Consider the following 21,360-nt stretch of genomic DNA (forward strand, 5'->3'; position numbering starts at 1 on the left):
AGAGTTCTTTGAAACTGATGTTGTCCCACGATATAACAGGAAAGGCAATACTTCACAACAACCGACAATGGCGACAGAGGAGATTACTCACCATACTGGATAAATAACGAGTCGTGTGATGAAGAAGACCACACTGAACACGATGAACAAAGAGTCACACAAGCGCTGGTACTTGGCATAATTGGCCACCTTGGCTGCCTGTTAGAAAAACACGAGTACGAAGAAAATACATATAGATTTTAGTTTCATTCTTCATTCTGATATCACGGGAAATACTGCGAACAAACTATGGGTGTGCATTGCCGTGAATCTGATGATACAATTTGTATGTATGTGCACCGCGATATCTCACAATACTAAACAGTACGGTATACGGTATATCGTGACATTAATAATTACAAATTTCAGTACAAAATGGTTTGAAATACAATTTATTTATTGTGAGAACAAGTAAATGGTAACTAACTGTAATTCAAGCACCAATATCAAAAACAAGTGGTATGTTTATCATTACATTTTTTTTTTAAAAAAAAGATAGGTTAACTTTTGCTTCTACAACAGATTCTGATAAGATCTTAAATTCTTAAAAAAAAAAACAAAAAAAACTAGCCACATACAGTATATTTATAAAAACGTTTAATATGTTTTATGAAAATAAAGCAATGCAAGCTAAAATGCATTAAGTGAGGTAGTTTAACAAGGTCTGATGAGGTTCACTGACACTTAGTGACGTGTTATGCATATGTTAGCACAATTTAAAAAAAAAATTCCATTAAAAACATCATTTAAAAAAAGCGATTTGGATATGTTTTTAATTGATACAATAATTGCGCTGTAAAATGTTGCGATATATGATTTTTTCTTATACCCTTAGAACAAACAAAAACAAAAACAAAAAATGTCCCTGGTAGATCACTATTCTCCTTGTCTCTATGTTTAGGTAGGATTCTTTTGAAATGCAAAAAAATACTTAACTAGTCTTTTAATATGGTGGTCATTCATATACATCAATGTGTATAAGTCCCTTCTTCATCCTTAGACCCCTATACAAATTCAAGAAAGCACAGACTTTGCTCAGCCAAAAGGCTTCCACTTCCTGGAGCGGGCCACTGTCAATCAAAGTGAATGCGCATGCACCGTCACACCAGCAAAGCGGTATCACTGAGCAGCATAGCGTCATGGAGGAGCACTCTGAGACTCCAGCTATCCATTCCACGATTGCCAAAGTATAAAGCTTCTACTAAAAAAAAAAAAGAAAAGTCTGGGTACAAAGCTTGTGGATAAACGTCTTCGTGAACAGAATTTATCTTGGAGCTGCTTTTCAAAGGTGGAGGGAGTTGCTGCTTTTAAAAGGATACCAAACAGGCCAGGATTTGGCGACATTTCTCATGGACAGGTAATAAAGATTTTTTAATCAAAAGTTATGGCACTCTAACAATAAACGTGTAGTTTCTGTAGTTATGCAACTTTTGTTATGTTTTGCAATGCGTGTGCACAAATGTAGAGGTGTAGCTTCTGGTAGATTGGCAGATGCAGGGGAGGAAGTAGAGCTGTTGAGGGCGGGACATCGAGACGTTCTCTCAGAAACACCAGATAGCAGCTTTAAGGACATCAACACATGCAGAACGTGAGGGTCTCAGTTAGTGTGACTTGCCTCTAGCAGGAAGTCGGAGGAGTCGTGCACACACATGATGAGGCTTCCAACTCGTGCCATGTTGTTGACATAAGAAAAACTGATGAGGCCGACTGTTGCCAGGTGATGGATGAACATGATCAGAAAGTCCTGAAGACAAACAGAACGAGGACGGTAAGAACAGAACAAGTACACACCGAATGTTTCCAGCTAACATTAGAGGTACTGAAGACCCTAAAGCAACATCTGATTAAGAGGAGGAGTCTGAAGGAGATTTATGAAAAAAGTAGGACAGCATCAGCAACACAATCCAATACATAGAATAACCATTTCTCTCAATGTGCACTATTTAAATGTAACCTCTATAAACACCTTTATACAAAAATGTTCACCAAAGTGTGATCGTCTCATCTGAGGACCACATGGTCACCATTCATGTCAATATTTAGAAAAAATGACCAATCAGAGCATTAATACAGGAAAAACAAAAAGTTTGTGTGTTTTTGTTTTCTTTTGGGGTGGTTTTGTAGATTTTGTTGTTGATTTGGGGATTTTTTGTTGTCATTATGTGTGTTTTTGTTGCTACATCGTGTATTATTGTTGTCATTTTGTGTATTTTTCTGTCATTTTGTGTATTTTTCAAATACACTGTCATTTTCAAAATGTTAGTTGTCGACTTGTGCATTTTTGGAGTGATTTTCAGTATGCTTGTTGTTTTGTGTATTTTTCGGAATTATTGTTGACATTTTGTATGTTTTGTGTATTCATTTTGGTTGTTTTGTGCAACTTTTTGTCATTTTGTGTGTTGTTACTTTATGGACATTTTGTGCATATTGCTGTTTTTTTGGATTGATTTGGTGTAAAATGTTGCGATACACATTTCAGTTCCAGTTTCAGTTCATTTGTTTGATTCAGTCTAACAAAAAATATTCAAAAAAAAAAAAAAAAAACACAATTTAAAAATAATATAACAAGACTGAAACAGGCAGAAGCAAAAATGCTTATATGCCCAGCATATATCATAACTTTTAAGTTACCTTTTTCTATAATACACACAAAAGAAATGCAAGCAGTCAACAAGTACTGTACATTGGAGTTGACTTTTTTCAAATAATGCAAAAATATAAATACATACGTATATATATATACACATATTTTCTTTTATATACAATATTTATCAAATAACACACATTACATATTCCTACTGCTTCACATAACTCTCTAAAATATATTGTGACATTTTCTTTATTAAATTAAATAGTGTGTCACACATATGAATTTCTTTATCAACATTCACTCCATCCCTGCCAGTTGCCTATGTCTGTTTTACATAAATGCAAAGACCTTACTATAGGCGGTGGTGGTGGAAAGGCTTTGAAGTCACTTTTTTTAAGATTTATTTCAGTCTCTCAGGATGATGTGAGAACACTTAAAGCTACATTAGGAAAAGATCACCAAGTAAATCTATTACGAATTGTACTAAAGCTTCTCAATTAGGGGGAGGGACTACAGACAATTCCAACAAACGTAGAAGATGGTAAGAAGATGCATTTATCCTCTGACAGTGTGTTAGTCAGTCCTTAGGTATGGAGGACGAGGAGTGCCACAATTAAATAAATAAATAAATACACTGTTCATTAATTCATTAAAAGTGTCAATAATTAACTCAATGTGCCAATAATCAATTAAATGTGTCAATAATTAATTAAATCAATTTTACATTTCATTTTAATTCTTAAATGTATGAAGTATAAATATTTCACTATCTATTTATTATTTATTTCAGGGTCTGGTTTTGCAGCACTTCATGAACACATTTTATCTGTAAAACAGTCTGTGTGGGCGGGGTTAACATCAATCCAGCCAAATCCATTGCTTTGGTCTTCACTCTTTCCAATCCTGGCGGCTACAACAACGGAGGATGTGCATAAACTTTCCAGGGAGTTGGTGAGAGAGATTTTAGACCTCGTTGAGAATGTAGAAGCAGGAATATAGAATAAAAACCAACGTACAGATTGTATAGCGCCACCCAGTGTATCAGAATAATGTTTTCTAGCTACAGTATCTATTGTCAGGGATCGATTAAGCTTGACTTGATGTGCAGGTAACCAATCAAGTGTAAGGAAACCGCCCCCACAGACTTTGACAAGCGAGTTTGACAGATACAATTAATTCATGAAGTGCTAAATAGTGAAATATTTACACTTCATACATTTTAGAATGAAAAGGAAATGTCAAATGGATTTTTTTAATTATCGGCACATTTAATTAATCATTGACACTTTTATTTAATTAATGATCGATGTATTTATTTATTTAATCGTGACACTCCTTGTCCTCCATACTTAGGATGATTTTGTTAGCATTATTTTATCGTACATGCAAATATGAGCCAATCATTGGTGACATTGAAAACAAGACAAAATCACGCCTCTGAAGTTTTCTATGGTGAATAGCAAACATTCCTTAAACATTTATCATTACAAAGAAAAAAAAACTGAGCAATATGGCATCTGCTTTTTAACTTTTGATCTCCATTCATCAAGTTCACAGCTTTTCCCTCTTAAATCCTAAATTATAGCACTGTTTCTGTCAATGTTTGATCGTAAATCTTAACTGATGAAAACAGCAACTGAACCAGACTAAACACACTGTTCTGAACAAGCCCTTCTAAGCGCTAGATTTCCCAAGCTGACATGCAGACGATGGTGAAAGATTAACAGTGTAGAGCACCTGAGACAAAAACAGGCCGACACTGAAACATAAGGATCTGACATATGAGAGGTTGGAGCTAATCGCTGGAGTTGGAGCACGTATCTAAGGTGTGGGTACTGCTACGATGTGATTGGCTAGCATAGGCTATACCCTACTCTAATGGCTCATATCAGTAGGAACGTAAATGAGTGCCTCCCACCTGTCAAATGCATGTGATTGCTTACAGTAACAACACAGAAACACAGAACAAAGACTTTCTAAACAGTGTGAGTGCAATGTCCTCATTCAATCACACTTTTGGGTCATTCCATGTCATTTCACGAATGGCCCATGCAATTGATCAAGAATAATTCAGATTTTTTTTAAACCAATCGTGCCATGACTATTCATTAGGCAGACTGTATGTTATTAGTTTGATGGGATTAAAAGTTTTTGAGATATGGACAATTTAGGGAGGGGGGTATATGTTGACTTTCGCTCGTCCTTATTTTTCGTCCTTTTTCAGCTTCCAATATCTCAATAACTACATCACATTGGAAACTGAAATTTGGTATAAAAATTCAGCTCCACCTACTCTCTACGAATATACAAAAATATCTGCTATACATCCTATCTGGTGGACATGCCAGCCCCTCAAAAGTGAAAAAAAGGTTTTTGAGGTTTAGGGCTGGAACATGTTCGGGCCTTGAGTAAACAACTTTGCATATGCCTCAGCTCCCTGTAATTTGGTTATCTTTGAGCTATGTACATAGACTGTGTAAATCACTAATGATCTGTCAGATATATGCATTAGTTCTTGGGTGACAATCTCTTGAATTCCAAAAAAAAAACTTTTTTTAAATTTCTGTTTTCATTTGCTCATAACTGCATGTGGGAATGTAAAAAAAAAAATTGATTTCTGTTTTAATTTATATATTTTTTTTCCTTAAAGGAGTTCCCTAACCCCTCATGATATACTTGTTTTTCCAGATATGTTGTTTTGTTTTATTTAAACTAGTGCAGCGCCCGTAGCAAGTCCAAGACGCATGTGTGTACATTGATATATGTAAAATTCTGTACATAAGCTTTTCCCCTTTTATAACACACATAACTTATCTGTAAATTTTGTTCCACATATATAAAGAGAAAGCCTGTTTTTATTCAGATGTTGTTTTGTTTTATTTAAATATTCATTTGAATTTGTCAAAAATGACATTTTTGAAGATTTTGTTTCAAATATAATATTATTATTATTACTTGTGGCTTCACCAAACATAATAAATAAACCTTTGACTCGTTAAACTTTTACCTATATAAATGACTCGGTAATTTCCGTGTGGACCTTTAAGGTTTGTATTAAAGTACACCATGAACACATCATGACATCTTAATAAAAGTATCTAAAGCAAGTATTTACTGTCATAATTATTTGTATTATGTATTTACCTGAGGTATTTTGTCAGTTTTGTTTTGTCTTTTGGTCACTGCTGCAGTTGTTGCTTTTTTGCAACCCTTTTTTCAAAAATTATTATTATTTATTTTCCTTTGTCTTTTTAAACTGCTTTAACCTATTATTACAGTAATTGTCGATATTTGTCCACATTTACGTAATAAAAAAATAGTATTATACTCTTATCTATTGTATTTCAAAATGATTGGAAACTAAAACAGTCTATTAAATAAAAAAGGTGGACATTTTTGCATCTGGAAATATACTCTACCCTATTCTGAATCCAATCTGTGGAATTTCAGTAATTCAACAGAATTAGGTCTGCTCCATTCTGAAGTCACATGACAGCAACTGCACTCACACTGAGAAAAACAAGTCATGCACCAGCTGCTCCCCACCCCTGGTAAGAAAAAACATTAAAAACAACTATTAAGAAGAACATAAAAAAGTCTTACGACCTAAACCTGAATTCCAAAATATATACTTATATATTGATGATTAATTATGAGTTACTCTCACCTTTCTTTTAATATCGACAAACTGGGAAAACATGAGTGACCAGTAGAAAGCCAATTCAATCACATAGTAGCGATAAAGCCCAGGAGTCAACACCTGAAGAGACGGAGAGGAGAGTCACAGTCAGACAAACAGTATTGAAGTTATTTTTGCTTTTCATAGAAAATAATTGGATTATGAATGAGAGGAAATAACCAATTGACCGACATGCACAAATATATGCTACAAAATATCAGCCCATGAGCTCTTTGACTCTGCAGCTATTGTAGCCTGTTTTTATTGTGTTAATGCTATTACTGAAGCAGATTCTAGTGTTGATGTATTCATTTTTATTGTGTGTTTGTCAGGAACATGTTTACCTTTAAGTTGCAATTCATTTTCTATACATCTTGTTTCACTTGTTAGGTTGATAAAAAACTTCCATTATACAAGTGTTTGCATTGCTGTTTTCAAGATTTTGTTCTGTGTGATATTGATAGGCTGTTTACTGTTTCCCTATATTTGTCTTCTTCTTTCTTCAATAACTACAATACTACTTACAAACTTCTCTCTGGAAAAGAAAGGGTGTGCTTTTCATTTTCCATGACTCCCAATCATTTTAAAAATGCCCCCATTTTTTTTTTAGAGTAGGGGGGCCAAAATTGCCCCATAATATCTTCCTAATTTCATACCCTGAGCTCATCTGATCTGAATCAAGTCTGAATTAGTACAATCTGCTGTTAAACAGTAACACCTGAGAATAAATGTTTATAAAATATAAATCCGTAATTGTGGACCAAGTGGATCAGATGTTTAAAAGAGGCCTGGTGGAGGACTTTGCGCAGTGGAGTCAGCAGAACAAGCTCTTGCTGAACTCAACTAAAACCAAAGAGGTGGTGCTGGATTTCCGCCAGGCGCCACCCTCTCTGCAGCCCATCAACATCGAGGGATCGGAGGTAGAAGTGGTTTTCACCTATAAGTACCTGGGGCTGCAGTTGGATAACAAGCTGAGCTGGGCAGCAAACATGGACGCTGTTTACAGGAAGGGGCAGAGTAGGATGTACTTTCTTAGACTGCTGGCCTTGTTCAGGGTCTGCTCTAAGTTACTAGTATTTGTTTTATCAGTTCATTGTGTCCAGTGTCCTTTTTTTCCCCACTGTTGTTCGTTGGGGGGCAGTACAAGGCAAAGGGACACTCAGGCTGAACCGGCTCCTCAAAAAGGCGAGTTCGGTGGTTGGACTGGGCCTGGATTCAGTGGAGAAGGTGGTGGAGCAGAGGACGCCAAGATCAGGATGATCCTGTCCAATCAGAGCCACCCCCTTAACTCGGTCTTCTCCCGCCAGAGAAGTGCCGTGAGCTCCAGACTCCTCTCATGCTCCAAGGACAGACTGAAACCCTCATTTGTCCCTCATGCCATCAGACTTTATAACAGAGCCACTTCAGGGAGGAGCAGGGGAGGAGGGAGGGAAATGTCTTCAACATCGTCTTGCAGTGCCTTCTTCTCTTGGACTGTTATGTATTTATTGCTTTTTTACATATTTTAACTTGTTAATTCTGTAGATCCTGCTCTGTTTGTGTGAATGTGAGAAACACACTGCTACACATTTTCCTTCAGGATCAATAAAGTATCTATCTATCCATCTATCTATAAGGAGGATGGGTGACTCTGTAATTCTGTCTGTATTCTTAATTGTTGGATGTCCAAATGGGCCTAAAGATTGGTTTCTATTATTTATGACTGGATTTTAAAACTCCCTTGGGGAATGATAATAATACAAATTGGGTCAATACTCGTTGTCAAATATTGACACACCTTACTAATTTAAGTCCTGACGGACCAGAAATATTCAGACAATTATATGTTGCTGTGTTAACTCAGCTGTCCTCAATTTTAAATCAAATAAAATTTAGATAAGAGATTTACATATATTATATATTTTATTTCAAGTTTCACACCTGATAGGGGTAGCCGTACCAGCAGTGTCGTGTATCCCACATCCAAGAGCACTGTGAACAAAGGTAGAAGAAAGCCACACAATTGGATGTGGGTTTTAATGATTGGAATAATGCAAAGAATAATAGAGTAAAACCAGTGACCGACATAGCCTGACAGCAAATGATCCCCCATTTATGAGCCCTTTTATTGCTGTGCTCACCTGCCACAGAAACTGGAACCCATAAGTAAATATGCACAGATAAAATGTGAATCTCCACCTAGAAACAAAACAGGAAGAGCTTACATTGTACTGAAAAATAACAAATAAATGAATAATTATTAAGTATTTATTCTTCATGTTGTCCCCACAAAGATGCTAACGAGCCTGATTAATCTACCCCACAACACAACTGGTATCACTGTGCTCAAGCCAGCAAGAAAATTGAAGGTAAACTAGAGGAGGTTAGACCTACATGCTTTCACAGAACTTAGTGTGTGTGCTGGGTTTATCTTGGTTCCGCCGATGTCTGAACCAGCGCTGGACCTTCCGCGTCTCCCAGTCCAGCTGCTTGGAAAGTCCATCCAGATGACGAGAGTCTGGATTCTGTCACCAAGCACAAGTGTTTAGTCATCATACACACAGTATGCTGCCCATAGATTGTGGCATGCCTGCAGTTTGGCTTAGAATAGATCTAGGAGACATCAGACGCTACATTAAATCAGTATTTTAAAGGCTTGTCCAAATACTGTGGTGAGGTTTCCAGTTTATTTGTCCATCAAAAAGTAATGATCAATTTTAATTTGAAAACCAATGTTTTTGAAGATGACTATTAAGGATTTAAAAAAATGTATTTGCATGATGTTCCTGACCAAGAAGCCAGCATTAAGAACGTAAATACTAAATCAAATGCACTAAAATAAATAAATAAATAATAATAAAAAAATAAAACAACTCAGTGAACATATAACTGACTTGTACATGATAAAATTTTGAATTATCCAGATAACATAAATGTCACATAAGAATTAGGCCCAAGTGTATGAAATATGTCCCAACCTTTGTAATAGACACAAACACTTTTTCCAGCACTGCATTGGGCTGAGCTCTCCTTCCAACACCAGACTGAATGTGGAGATGTCGGGCACATGCACCGGCAACACACCTTTTGAAAAATAAAGAGAAATAGAAATGATTTTTGCAACAAAATATAAAACAAGTAATAAACCCAGACTAATAAAACCACCCACACACTGGTCTTTCTAAGCATAATTTTTTGTACTCTCCTAATGTGTGTAGAAAAACTGTGTTCTGTCTGTGTGTTGATGCCTGAGTGCACACATGACAGAGTACCCTGTGATTCTCAGATGTCCTCTTTAGTCTTTATAGTGAGAACATGTTGACCCTAATCGACCCATGCTGTTCATCTGAACTGCACTGTGACTCCAGGAGATGTCATAGTGCAGTTTAATTCACCATTATTAAACAGTAAAGTTCATTCTGTCATTCCTTTTCTGAACTCGTTTCAGCTCAGTTTGTGGGTCTGCTGGTGCCACATTGGGCGCAACTCGGGAAACACCCTGGATTGAATAAAATGTATTGACTAGTGAGAAACACACTCGCACTTGAGTCCACCCATGTGTTTGAGCTTGAGTGGGGAGGAATGTACACAGTGAGCTGTCAAGACACAAAAGGCAAGAAAAGTGGTTTACTATCTAATTGTTGCTATCTTGTTTTAAGTAAAAAAATTATGGCACCTGCTGCAAAAATGTATTTAATTGAAAAATAATGACAATTCTTCTTCTTCTTTTTTTTTTTAATCCCACAAAACACTTTCGACCTGCTCAGCCAGTACACAGCTGCTAAACTTACCAAAAAATGACTTTTTTTCACAGTTTTAAAGGAACACAGCACATTCAGTGTCTGTAACAGGCAAAACAAGGTAGATTTACAGTACATTTAGGCTGCAGTACTACAGTAACTTAGCTGGGATGTTTCCAAAACCCTAAAGCCAAACGCAGTAAAGCAACACTATTTTTTGGAACTCTGGTATTTGTGACCTCCTACGTAAAAAAAAAAATGCATCGGAAGATCATGCGATGTCAGAGCTCCCACTCAGTAACTTACCATCTGCAATACCAAATTTAGAGATTCTGAAAAGAGAAAACCTTTTTCCTTAACCATCATCTCAAAAGCTGTAATAAAAATAATGGCGACAACTGTTTATTATTTTAGCTTCAGAATCATTCGTTTAGTTCTGATTTTACAGTAATATGTTTCTTAAATACTTATTTGGTGCTAATCTATAAATTTGGTAAAGTGATGTTCTAATCAGGTCAACTATATAGGAACAGAACTGATATAAGACAATTTTAAAGTTATAATAATTGTGAAAATTTTCCCAATAACCATCAAATATCTTTACATCCGGTGCCGTAAACTGACCTTGTTTGCGATATGCCGAAAAAGCGTTAAGTTGGGTTATGGGTTTTCTTAGTTCTTATTGGCATCAGAAGGTCTGAATCCTGCAAACAGTTTTAGTAACAAGATCTTTAAGTCTGACAGAATGAGTTTTTCCTAGTTTTGCGTTGAAAATGTTGTAGAATACACATCTTCTCTTCACTTCTCGACGAGGGCAGTCGCATTTTCTCTGCTCCCTCTCTCCCACCCGTATCTATCCTTGCTGCTGCTTTGTTTTGTCTGGTCTTGTGAATCTATTAGGAGCCTCTCTTTGCATCTCATCCATATCTGGAATAATTGAATTAATCAGTTGGTCTCTCAATGCAATCGGCCACATTTTTTTCGACAAAAAGTACGGGCAATGGTGAGCCCGCCTGTCCGAGCGGTACGTTTGCGGCTGGATATGCACTTGACCCTTGGAACAAGTGTCGAATTGTGTGTCTGTCGATTCTTTCCATGGAAGATGTGGAAGACATTCACATGATTGGAATTATGGTAGTAGGCTCACTGCTGATTGGAGCTGGCAGCTTTCTGTCCTATCCAAAGTCTGTTTCGTCAGCAGCTGTTTCGGGAAGGCTGTTAGTCATTTCTGAAGGATGAAGCAGGGCTCTCAACACTCAGACTCGTGATGAATGATCTCAAAAGCAAGCAGGAGGCTGCTTTCAAAGTTTAAAATTAAATCGATCTTGGAGAAGTTGAATGCTCGGCTCGCTAGTTGAAAGGCCACCTTATTGGATTACCTGCTGAGAGACCGGGACTAAAGGCTATAAGGGAGGCAGATGAAGCGCCCACAAGAGGCTGCACACGGGAGTCCCCCTGCGGCTGGCAATCATTTCCTTCTCTCCACCCAGGACCCCCGACCCTCACAACCCTTCCCCCGTCCCACCTCCCACCCCCGTGCCTACATGCTATGTTCTCGAGTTTCTGTGTGACTGCGTTTTGTTTTTGGTGCATGTATGCCGAGGAGGTTTTTCTCCTAGTTTTATACTGTCCTCCCCAATAGAGAAGTCAGTTTAAAACATGCCCTTTCCCCTCACCTCTCCTACTGTTGTTCCCCCATTTTTCATCTAAATACGGGGCGCCGCCCTTATGGCGTCCCACAATTCTCCCGTTCTTGCCCTCCCATCTTATATATGATTGTCTTTCATGTTTCTTTGGATGGGATGAAAGTGAAATGAAATTTCATTGCTCTGCAACATGTGCAATGACAAAGCTGATTCTGATTCTATACAATGAAACTCCCCAATGTGGTGCTTGTTATGGGATGACAAAGTTCACCAGTGACTGGCATTTCAAGAAACACTGAAAAAAATCCAAAGAAAAGGAAAAATGATCTCTATTGTTTGCAGTGAAACCACTCATGCTTTACTTCCTCCCCATTTCTTTCTCTTAATGTTTTGTTCTGCCTTAAGTGGCATTAACTTACAATGGTATGACTACTGGCTGAAAAAAAGCTGTGTTTTCTCAAGCAATATTTACATGCATTACCATTAAAAACAGAACGTTTCACTACAGAAATTCTATTTTGCTTTTCAAGTGACTTGTACTGAGAAGTTCCATCTCTCACACTAAATAAAACCTGTTTCATTGCATTTACAAAGACTGAAAAAATGGGCAATGATACTGCTTGCACGTTAATCAGCTAAAAGCTAGCAAGACGCTGAAAGTGTGGAAGCATGGTTTAGCCTGTGAACATTCTAGTGCCTATATTAGGTTAATATTATTTAGGAGCCACCCTGTCACATGGAAATGCAAAACATTAAACAATCGACGTGTCATGGAAACAAGCAACAGTCTTGAGTCCTCTTGTGAACATCAATGTCAAATTCATGATAAACTGTTGGCACAAACGAGAAATAAACCAAGCAAGTCAAGGCCTGTAGTGTTGATCTGCAACAGCAGAGCAGGACACGGGAGGGAAGAAGGAGGGTTTACTTTTGCGTCAAATGTCAAAAAAAATCCCTATTTTGTTTCTTCTTACAAACTGACTACTGCAGCAAACACCATGCTTGTTTTTAAGACACAATACAGTGCTTTGTGTTCACTGGATCAAGAGAAGAACATGCAACAAAATACAACCTCGGACACAAACAAACTCCCAAAGTCAAGGTTCAAGTCCAATTAGTTTCTGATTTATTTAGTTTTAACCACAACAAGCTTTTAATGACAAGTGACAATGAAAACCCAATTTCAGGAAAGAAAAAAAAGTGTACACTGGTCTCTAGAATCATAAACAGGAGTACCATAATCCTCACAGAATATAGGTCACATCAAATTATTGGGACAAAATTCACAATCTCATATTCATCTTGACTTGTAATTCAACTCATGACACAGCTTACGGGGGCTCACCTCACACACACCAACAGTAAACAGTAAACAGACGGCCTGCTCCCAGTCCCAACCACAGTCAGTGCCAGCAGCTAAGCAATGATTACGATTAAACAAGAATTAACTAGTTCAGAAAACTGGGGGGAAGGGGGAGACGGTGGGCCTTGCTCAACCTGATATGCCATTAAGAGTGAACACTAGGTACTGAGAAGATGTTAAACATCACATAAGGTTGTCTGAGGTTAATATAGATCTAAGTGAGGAAGACTGATGGTGCTTCACACAGGCCCTACTATAACAGGGCCATAACTAAGTAAAATACAATTTCTAAACCAATAGCTGACAACTACAATTATTGCAGTTTCAGTTGAGCGTCATCTGGGAGCAAACTTTAGTTGGAACATTGCAAGAAACACCCGTTTCATCATATGAAACCACATCTGTGCACGTGTGCCAAAGAGCAAACACTGACCAAAAAAAAGCAAGGTTGGCATCCAGGATATTTTTAATTCTTGTATAGCAGTATAGTACAGTGATTGATAAAAATATAACTTACCAAGAGGAAAACCTTCTGAACTGCAACATCATTTCAAATTTAATAGGTAAATGGTAAAATAACTTGATTTATATAGTGCTTTATAACCACTGAGGTAGTCCCAAAGAGCTTTACATAAATCTGCTCATTCACCCATTCCACTCACATACCACGCAACACGTTAGTCAACCATTGGGAGTAACTTGGGGATCAGTGTCATTTGGACAGGTATATGAGACTCTGATCTAACCTCTAACTTCAGAAAACGACCCCTCGACCTGAGCCAAGGTCAAGTTCATCATCAAGTCCCAAAGAAATAAATTAAAGTATAACTGAATTATTTATGTTTACAAAATAAATTGTGTTTTTTTTTGTATTACCAAATTAAAATTAAATTAAATTAAAATAAAAATGCACTTTTATCCAAAAAAAACAGCTTTAAATTACTTTCCGAAACATTTTTTTTTCCTTTAAGGGGAGCAGCGGCGTACTCTATATTTTGTTTAAATAAGTGTGAATAAACACCCTCAATGGCCGTAAATGAGTTTTTGTAGACGTAAACAGGAGTTCCATGAATCAGTGATTGATTGCTTAACCTCGCAGACCGGAAGTATATCGCCATGTAGTGAAATTGAATTGCGTGTAGTGAATTTGAATTTTGAATATTGCATTTTTTTGAATGTATTAAGATAAAACATTTTCAACAAGAAAAATACAATTTCAAGTTACTAATTCAGTTTCAAAACAGTCAATTCAACTTCAAGTTAAAGTCTCTTCCAAGCAGTCCTCTATGAGTTTACGCTCTTTACCACAGAACAAACCATTCCACTAAATGTCATTGATTGACCAGATCATTCGCCTTTATCTCAGAGGAGGAGCAGCTGACACAAGTAACTCTAGAACACACTGAATAATTCTAGATCAAATACTGATAATCATGAGCGTGCGTCACCATCAGCCCTAGAAGGAGGCAACCTCGTCCTGAGCAGCAGTTGCTTCTACAACAACTTATTTTACTGAAGCATCAGTATTATATACTGTAAAAACATCATTTCATAGAGTTTCCAATGAAAATGTGGCAAAACTAGGTGCTGGACAATATGGACAAAAATTCAAAACCAACCTTTGACCTGCAAGTGAAAAAAATCTATTTGGCAAAACCGGACCTGAACCATGATTCACAAAAGCTTGTAGTCGGACGAGTCTGAGAAACATTCCCATTGAAACCTAACCCGATCATTGTAATCAGGGAGCTCGTGTTGCAGCTGGGGTGTGTATGAGGAATATCAGCAGAGCACGTGTTTAAAGTGAGCAGAAGTAGCAGCAGGAACTGAAGCTGTGGAGTGATGCTTTCTTCTTCTGATGAATAAATAAAGAGCGTCAGCCCACGACTCTCTGATAACATCGCACAGCACCAGCCATTCAGCGTGGGGCGCTGCAGGAGGTGGGGGGGCACTTTAGAAAGGTGACGCAGGTGGCTTTGAGCCATGTGCTTCTTATCAAACACCCGATCAATTTCAATTCAACACCTTTGATGTCATCAAAGTGAAAAACTCACTAAATCAAGTTAAAATAAAGGAACACTTGGTTGGGGTCAATTACATTTTAAAATTACAATTATGTCTTCAATTAACCATGTTCGATTACAATTCAATTACGATGACTCGCATTTTTTCCAATTACAATTCAAATTACATTTTCTATTTTCCCCCTGAAAGCTGATAACAATTACTTTCTCAATTACTAAAGTTCAATTACAATTAATCACAATTACTGAGCCTTTAATAAATAAGCCCATAAAACATAACCGTCCTCTTGTGATAGCCTTTCTTATTATAACTAATCGGTTTGACCCATGTCTTGAATCAGCTGTAAAATATCTATCTAATTATCTAATATCTATCTTCAATTTTTTTTCATCTCTTGGTTACCATGTTAGGTTTCTTAATCAATGAAAATATTGGTATTAATATTTTTGCTGTGGGCGACTGAGCCTTTTTTGTGTCAGTATAACCCTAGATTTATTTATTTTTTAAATGGCAAAACGATCCTCAAGAGAAGTGAGAGGTAAACTTCATATGAAATATATTTTATTAATTAACTACATATGTGTAATCTATAGAACAGTAACATGGTTCCCCAGTTTTGCATTTAATTACATTGTAACTGACAGTCTTTTTAGAATTTCTATGCCAATTACATTTACAAAGTCAGTTATCTGAACTCAATTAGGATTACAGGAACACATTTTTTCAATTTAGATTAGAATTATAATGATGTCATAATTGTAATTAATTACCAATTACACTATTACATTTATAACTGACCCCAGCCCTACTGGGCAGTATATTGAGATTTCTATTTCGGGGATATAGAAAATTACAATATCGCCTGTATCGATATATATATATATATATGCCAAAAGTGGCATATATATATTATATCGTATATCGCCTTTTTGGAAAATGTCTAGTTTAGAAGCAATTTATCTTTAGTTTACAGCAGTATTTATTACACAAGTGTTTATTTAGTAATATTTACAAAAACCACAATAGACTGACCATCCATTTCTTTTTTCATTCGGACACTGGGTTGCATCTTTATCATCTTCACAATTACTTCTTTTGTAGATTAAACAATTGTCTTTTAGACTTCTGGAGACGTCCTTCTTCTGCTTTCTGTACACTAGAATAATCTATTGTCAACATTAAGCGTCAATGTGTTTGACCTTTGAAAAGAACCACAGAAACTAAGTAGAAGAGCACTGCTAATGTGAGCAATACCCAAAACTCTTCATCAATGCAGAAGCTACAGTGGATTTCCTGTTTCTAGTTTTTGCAAACCTATTCTCGTTCTTTCAACTAGACGAATGCCAAATAAAACAAATAAATCTCCTAAGGACATATTTTACTCTAAAACCTGACACACAGAACTTTTCTAAAGTAAACTAGTTGGGCCGTGAACTTGGTAGAGGTTGAGGAACGTGCCTAGTCCCTCCTCGCATGAATTACAAACTCAAACTGCCTCCGCTCTTATCAGCTCAAGACTAGACGTACGAGTCATCTTATCTTCATTTGAGGAAAGGAGTGAAAAACTAGATTTGCTACACTCTCAGCTATGCAGCCAGGCTTAAACAAATGACAAAATGTCATTGTTGTGGTTTAGGTAAAAGCAAATGATGATATCTCGATCAGATTGTGAAGCAACACCTACTACTGGCAGGCATCCAAAATGTGTGTCTACGTCTCCAAAGCATGGACTAATACTTTAACAGTTTAACTTCAGACATAATATAACATAGAAAACATTTGGCAGCTTGTATTATTTCTATACATTCTTTAATAAACATGTTAATACTACATTATACTTTGTTACAGTGTTTCCCAAACTTTATTGCCCCATGTATCCCTTAGCCTTTATTTCTTATGGCAAGTACCCCTTAGCTCATGTTATACTATATTTGTGTCTGCAAACTCATCTAAACTCTTTCCTGTGTCTCGTCCAACATTCCCCAAAGTTGAATTCAGGCCTTTTTTATTCATGTATTTCTGATATTTTGCTCATTTTAGAATTTGAAATTCATCACTTTGGTGTATTTTTAAAGAGTTGTGACACAAATTATTATTGAGGGATAACAAAAAAGTCTGTGTGCATATAAAAAAAAATTCTAATTATAACTCACAACTTTATTCTAAATGTCCTAAATCTAAGAGATGTATACATAAGAAAATATTATATCACATCAGAATATAAAATTACTAACTATCTTAAATGTTTTCTACGAAAAGCTGTCCCCTTTGAAGATACCTCGAACAGAGTAAAAAAAAAAAACGGTACAAGGGCACTTCTCATTTTCGAACCCCATCAAGGTATTGTTACCCTGAAGCCACACATCAAATTTGGTTATCGTATCTTAAACGATTTCTAAGAAAAGCTGTACCCTTTTAAGACACCTTGAACAGAGTTAAAAAAAAACAGAACGAGGGCAATAACTCTGGAAAAAATAATTGTGTTTCTCATTTTTGAATTTCATCAAGGTGTTGACACCCTGAAGCCACCACTGAATTTAGTTATCCTATCTTAAACGGTTTTTGAGAAAAGCTGTCCCCTTTGAAGATACAGAGTAAAAAAAACAGAACAAGGGCAATAACTCTGGAAAAAATAATTGCGTGGTTCTCATTTTCGAACTCCATCAAGGTATTGATACCCTAAAGCCACACACCAAATTTGGTTATCCTATCTTAAACAATTTCTGAAAAAAGCTGTCCTCTTTAACTCGGACGGGGGATAAAAATATTAAAATATAAACAGAGTTTTGGAAGTCAGTAAAATAAGTATAATTAAATGGAATTAGTTAAAATCAGAATTGCTTTTTTCTGGTGTGAATACAGAAGTTTTAAAATGCACCACATAGTTGACTCATTACTTGTTCCAATCATACTATTATTTATTGCAGTGATTCTCAACTGGTGGGTCGGGAGCCAAAAGTGGGTCGCGGACCTGTATTCTGTGGGTCGCGAACAGCTGGTCAAAAATAAATAAATACTTAAAGTCTCTCATGTTTGACTTGTCTTTTATTTTGAAAGAAACGTTTTCTTTTGACAGGCATGCTGTGAAGTGCATGTTGCACAGGAAAATATATAGATTTACGTTTTAAAAAAAAGAGAATGTGTGTTTTCAACAGCTATTTTTGAAAAAAGTGGGTCGCGATTTAATGGCCGTGGAAAAATGTGGGTCCCAGGGTGAGACTCGTCGAGAACCCCTGATTTATTGGGTACACTGTAACAAGCAAACACATTGAGACAGTCAAAGAAACGTCCAATGAAACCAACGTACATGTTTTTGGATTGTAAGAGAAAGTCGGATATAAACCAGGGAGAACACGCAAACTACACACAAAGGTTCTACGTCTTGCCCTAACAGGAATAGAACCCAGATTGGCAGATTTTTTTCTCAAGCTATTCACAAACCCAAACGCTGCTTTCACTTGAGGAAACACACCTTGTTTGGTCGCTCCGTTAACCATTGGTGAGTGAGTGTGAATGAGTGGAAGTGAATGACGACATGATATTTGGTTAAAAAAAAAAAAACAAACAAAAAAAAAAAAACACGTGTTATAAACGTGCTCTGTGTACAATTAAGGTAATTTACTTTTTTTTTTTAAATGTGCAATGAAAAAACAATAAAAGACAATTCCACAAATGCCTATTGTTAGTGTTAAAATACCTGCAATAGAAATAATATTAGTGTTATCATATTGACTTTAAACACAATCTGTAAATTAAACATTAACAATTCAAGCTTCCACTGTAATAATCACTATGAATTTAATTCTTTGTGAAATATTAACCCTTAGAAAAGTGTCCCTGAGTCTGAGGTTGACAAGTAACGGAGATGAGAGCACAAAAGCGGAAGTGACAATTATCCAAAATAAAACTACCGGAACATACCTAAAAGTAAAATTAAACCTACTTTTTTTTTCTCCTCACATTATATTTTGTTTTTGTTTTTTCTTCTTTGTGGCCCGGTACCAAATGGTCCGCGGCCCTGGGGTTTAGAAGCACTGCCCTGTACAATGGTTAAATACAAACAAACTTGAATCAACAAAACGTGCAATTTAAAAGTCTAATTAGTGGGTTTAATGTACAGGTTAGTCCTTTTTTAAAGTTTGTTTGTTTTGTTATTTCACTTATTGACGAGTAATTGTGGTTCTAAGTGAAGTTTAGTGAGTCTGTTGAAGATCCTGGTCCAAATCTAAGGAAAAGGCAGCAAAAATTAAGACTTTTGTGTGTTTTACAATTAAAATTCCGACAAAAAACTGACCTTTCGAACATGATCCTGATGACGAAGAGCGCTATCGCCAGCGGGAAGGCACAGAACAAGTGTTCGGCTTTAGGATACTCCACCCCGGGAGCTGGGTCGGCCAGGTCCGCCCATGTTACGTTGTGCGGTAACCAAAACCTCTCGTTCCAGAACCAGGCCCAGAACGAAGCCATGTTCTGGGTCCCTGTCCCCGTGTGCCTGTGAGGAGGAAGAGGAGGCCGAAAGTGAGACTCTATGGGAGTCTTTCTGGTCCCGTTGTGTCACTTGCGTTGTGTGATGGCAGAGCCTAACTTTAGAGGACCAGCCAGAACACAGCGTGGAGAAAACACTAACTTCCGGCTGGGAGCTTCAAAATAAAACGTTTTAAGTGTCCACACAATACTCGCCTCACACCAGCATGCTCCGCTTTCTATAAAATTGATACTTGTTATTTTAGGCAAAATAACTGTTACATTATCAGAAGTTTACTGCATTTCTGTTCCGAATGAAAGCCCAAAACATACAATAACTTACACAAATATAATGCAAATCAATGAAGATAGATAGATAGATAGATAGATAGATAGATAGATACCTTTATTTCAGACTCAGAGTCCATAAAAAACATACAAACAAACACATATAAAGAAACAACATACAAAGTTTATATTCATTGTGTAAAATTCAGGACTCAGGCCATAATACTTTTTAAAATGTACATACATAATACCGGTACTTATTACAAATGTAATAGTGTATTTTTCATTTATATGCCATTCCATTTCATAATTCTTTTGTTTGTTTAAAAAAAAAAAGGAAAAAAAACAGATTCTTAAAAAAATAAGCAAATACTAAATAAATAAATAAATACATACTGTAAATAAAAACACAAATGCAGCACTTTTGCTCTGAAATCCTGCCAGCCAATTTTCCGGTAGTGTACGGCTGCCGCTGGGTAACTTTGTTCATCACGGCTGCCGCTCTAAAGTATGAAATTAAGGAAGTGAGGCGCGTCCTCTCCTCCACTTCACAGAAGTGGACCTAAATCTCTATTTAATGTCTTTCTGTCGTCAGATACATTTTTTGAGAGTATTTTTTGGTTGCATTTAGTATGATTTAAAATGACTTTCTTTAAAACATCAGGGTTTATAAACAGACTTTATCTCTCGTGGCTCCTCACTGAGGGAGAACGTGTGAGAAAGTCTGTGATTGATGAGTTCTCCCTCTAGAGGCCATTCTGTGAACAACATCCAACATCCAGTCAATATTGATTTACTAATTGAAATTAAAGGAAGGAGACTTTTTTTTTTTTTTTTTTTTTTTTTTTTACTGTATTGACAAATTAATGATTTTCTTCTTTTTAGGCCGGACGACCAGACTCAAAACGCCACTCACTTTGTTGTTGTTCTTCTTCTTTTTGTTGTGTAAGCTAGTTAAAATCGCCTCTGTTATTCGTGAGTGGATCGGGCTGAATTTTGGTAGCTATAATCTATGGATGTGTACGCATCGACGCTTTGAGCCCGATGTTCGATTTGGGGCCCGGGCCCCAAAAGAAAGAAAGTCGATTTTCCATTTATTTGCAAGTCAAATATTACGACGGTTGATGGTATCAAATCATTGGCACATACCAATATGTAAATGGCGCTCATTACCCTGTACGTGTCGCGGGGCCCCCAGGGGCCCCATTTTGCGAATGACTACTCCTCCATTAGTTCTCGTTAGATCAGAATGCATTTTGGTATGATTAAATAAATATGATGAGATGCTCGGAGCCCTTTTTTTGAAATAAGGCCCAGGGGCCCACCCCCCCATTTCCGGTAAATTCCAAATTTATAGGAACATAGTCCTGTGATATATCATTTCAAAAGTAATTCAACGTAGATTACGATTATGCCTTGCACAATTCGATCCCTTTTTTCGTCAATTTCCTTTGAAGTCGTTTTCTCATTTATTTGTGAGTCAAATATTGCGACAGTTGGTGGTACTGAATCATTGACACATACCAATATATGAATGGGGCCCATTA

The 21,360-nt window shown here is 36.7% G+C and overlaps 1 protein-coding gene across 3 annotated transcripts in view; it reads right to left on the bottom strand.

Moving 5' to 3' along the window:
• Nucleotides 1-19,661, bottom strand: part of cers5 (ceramide synthase 5) — a 29,207-nt gene extending 9,546 nt beyond the window's left edge. For all 3 annotated transcript variants that reach the window (XR_003674127.1, XM_028447653.1, XM_028447652.1), the window contains exons 1-8: nt 19,356-19,661; nt 9,266-9,371; nt 8,682-8,812; nt 8,429-8,486; nt 8,229-8,279; nt 6,297-6,389; nt 1,655-1,783; nt 92-198 (exon numbers count right to left, since the gene is read on the bottom strand). Coding sequence is in view for 2 of the 3 variants with exons in the window: in XM_028447653.1 (XP_028303454.1) it covers nt 92-198; nt 1,655-1,783; nt 6,297-6,389; nt 8,229-8,279; nt 8,429-8,486; nt 8,682-8,812; nt 9,266-9,371; nt 19,356-19,528 (848 nt within the window). In the remaining variant the exon portion in view is untranslated. The remainder of the gene's footprint in view (nt 1-91; nt 199-1,654; nt 1,784-6,296; nt 6,390-8,228; nt 8,280-8,428; nt 8,487-8,681; nt 8,813-9,265; nt 9,372-19,355) is intronic.
• Between the last annotated feature and the right edge of the window lie 1,699 nt (nt 19,662-21,360).

This window comes from Gouania willdenowi, chromosome 5, assembly GCF_900634775.1.
Source record: "Gouania willdenowi chromosome 5, fGouWil2.1, whole genome shotgun sequence".
Lineage (NCBI taxonomy): Eukaryota > Metazoa > Chordata > Actinopteri > Blenniiformes > Gobiesocidae > Gouania > Gouania willdenowi.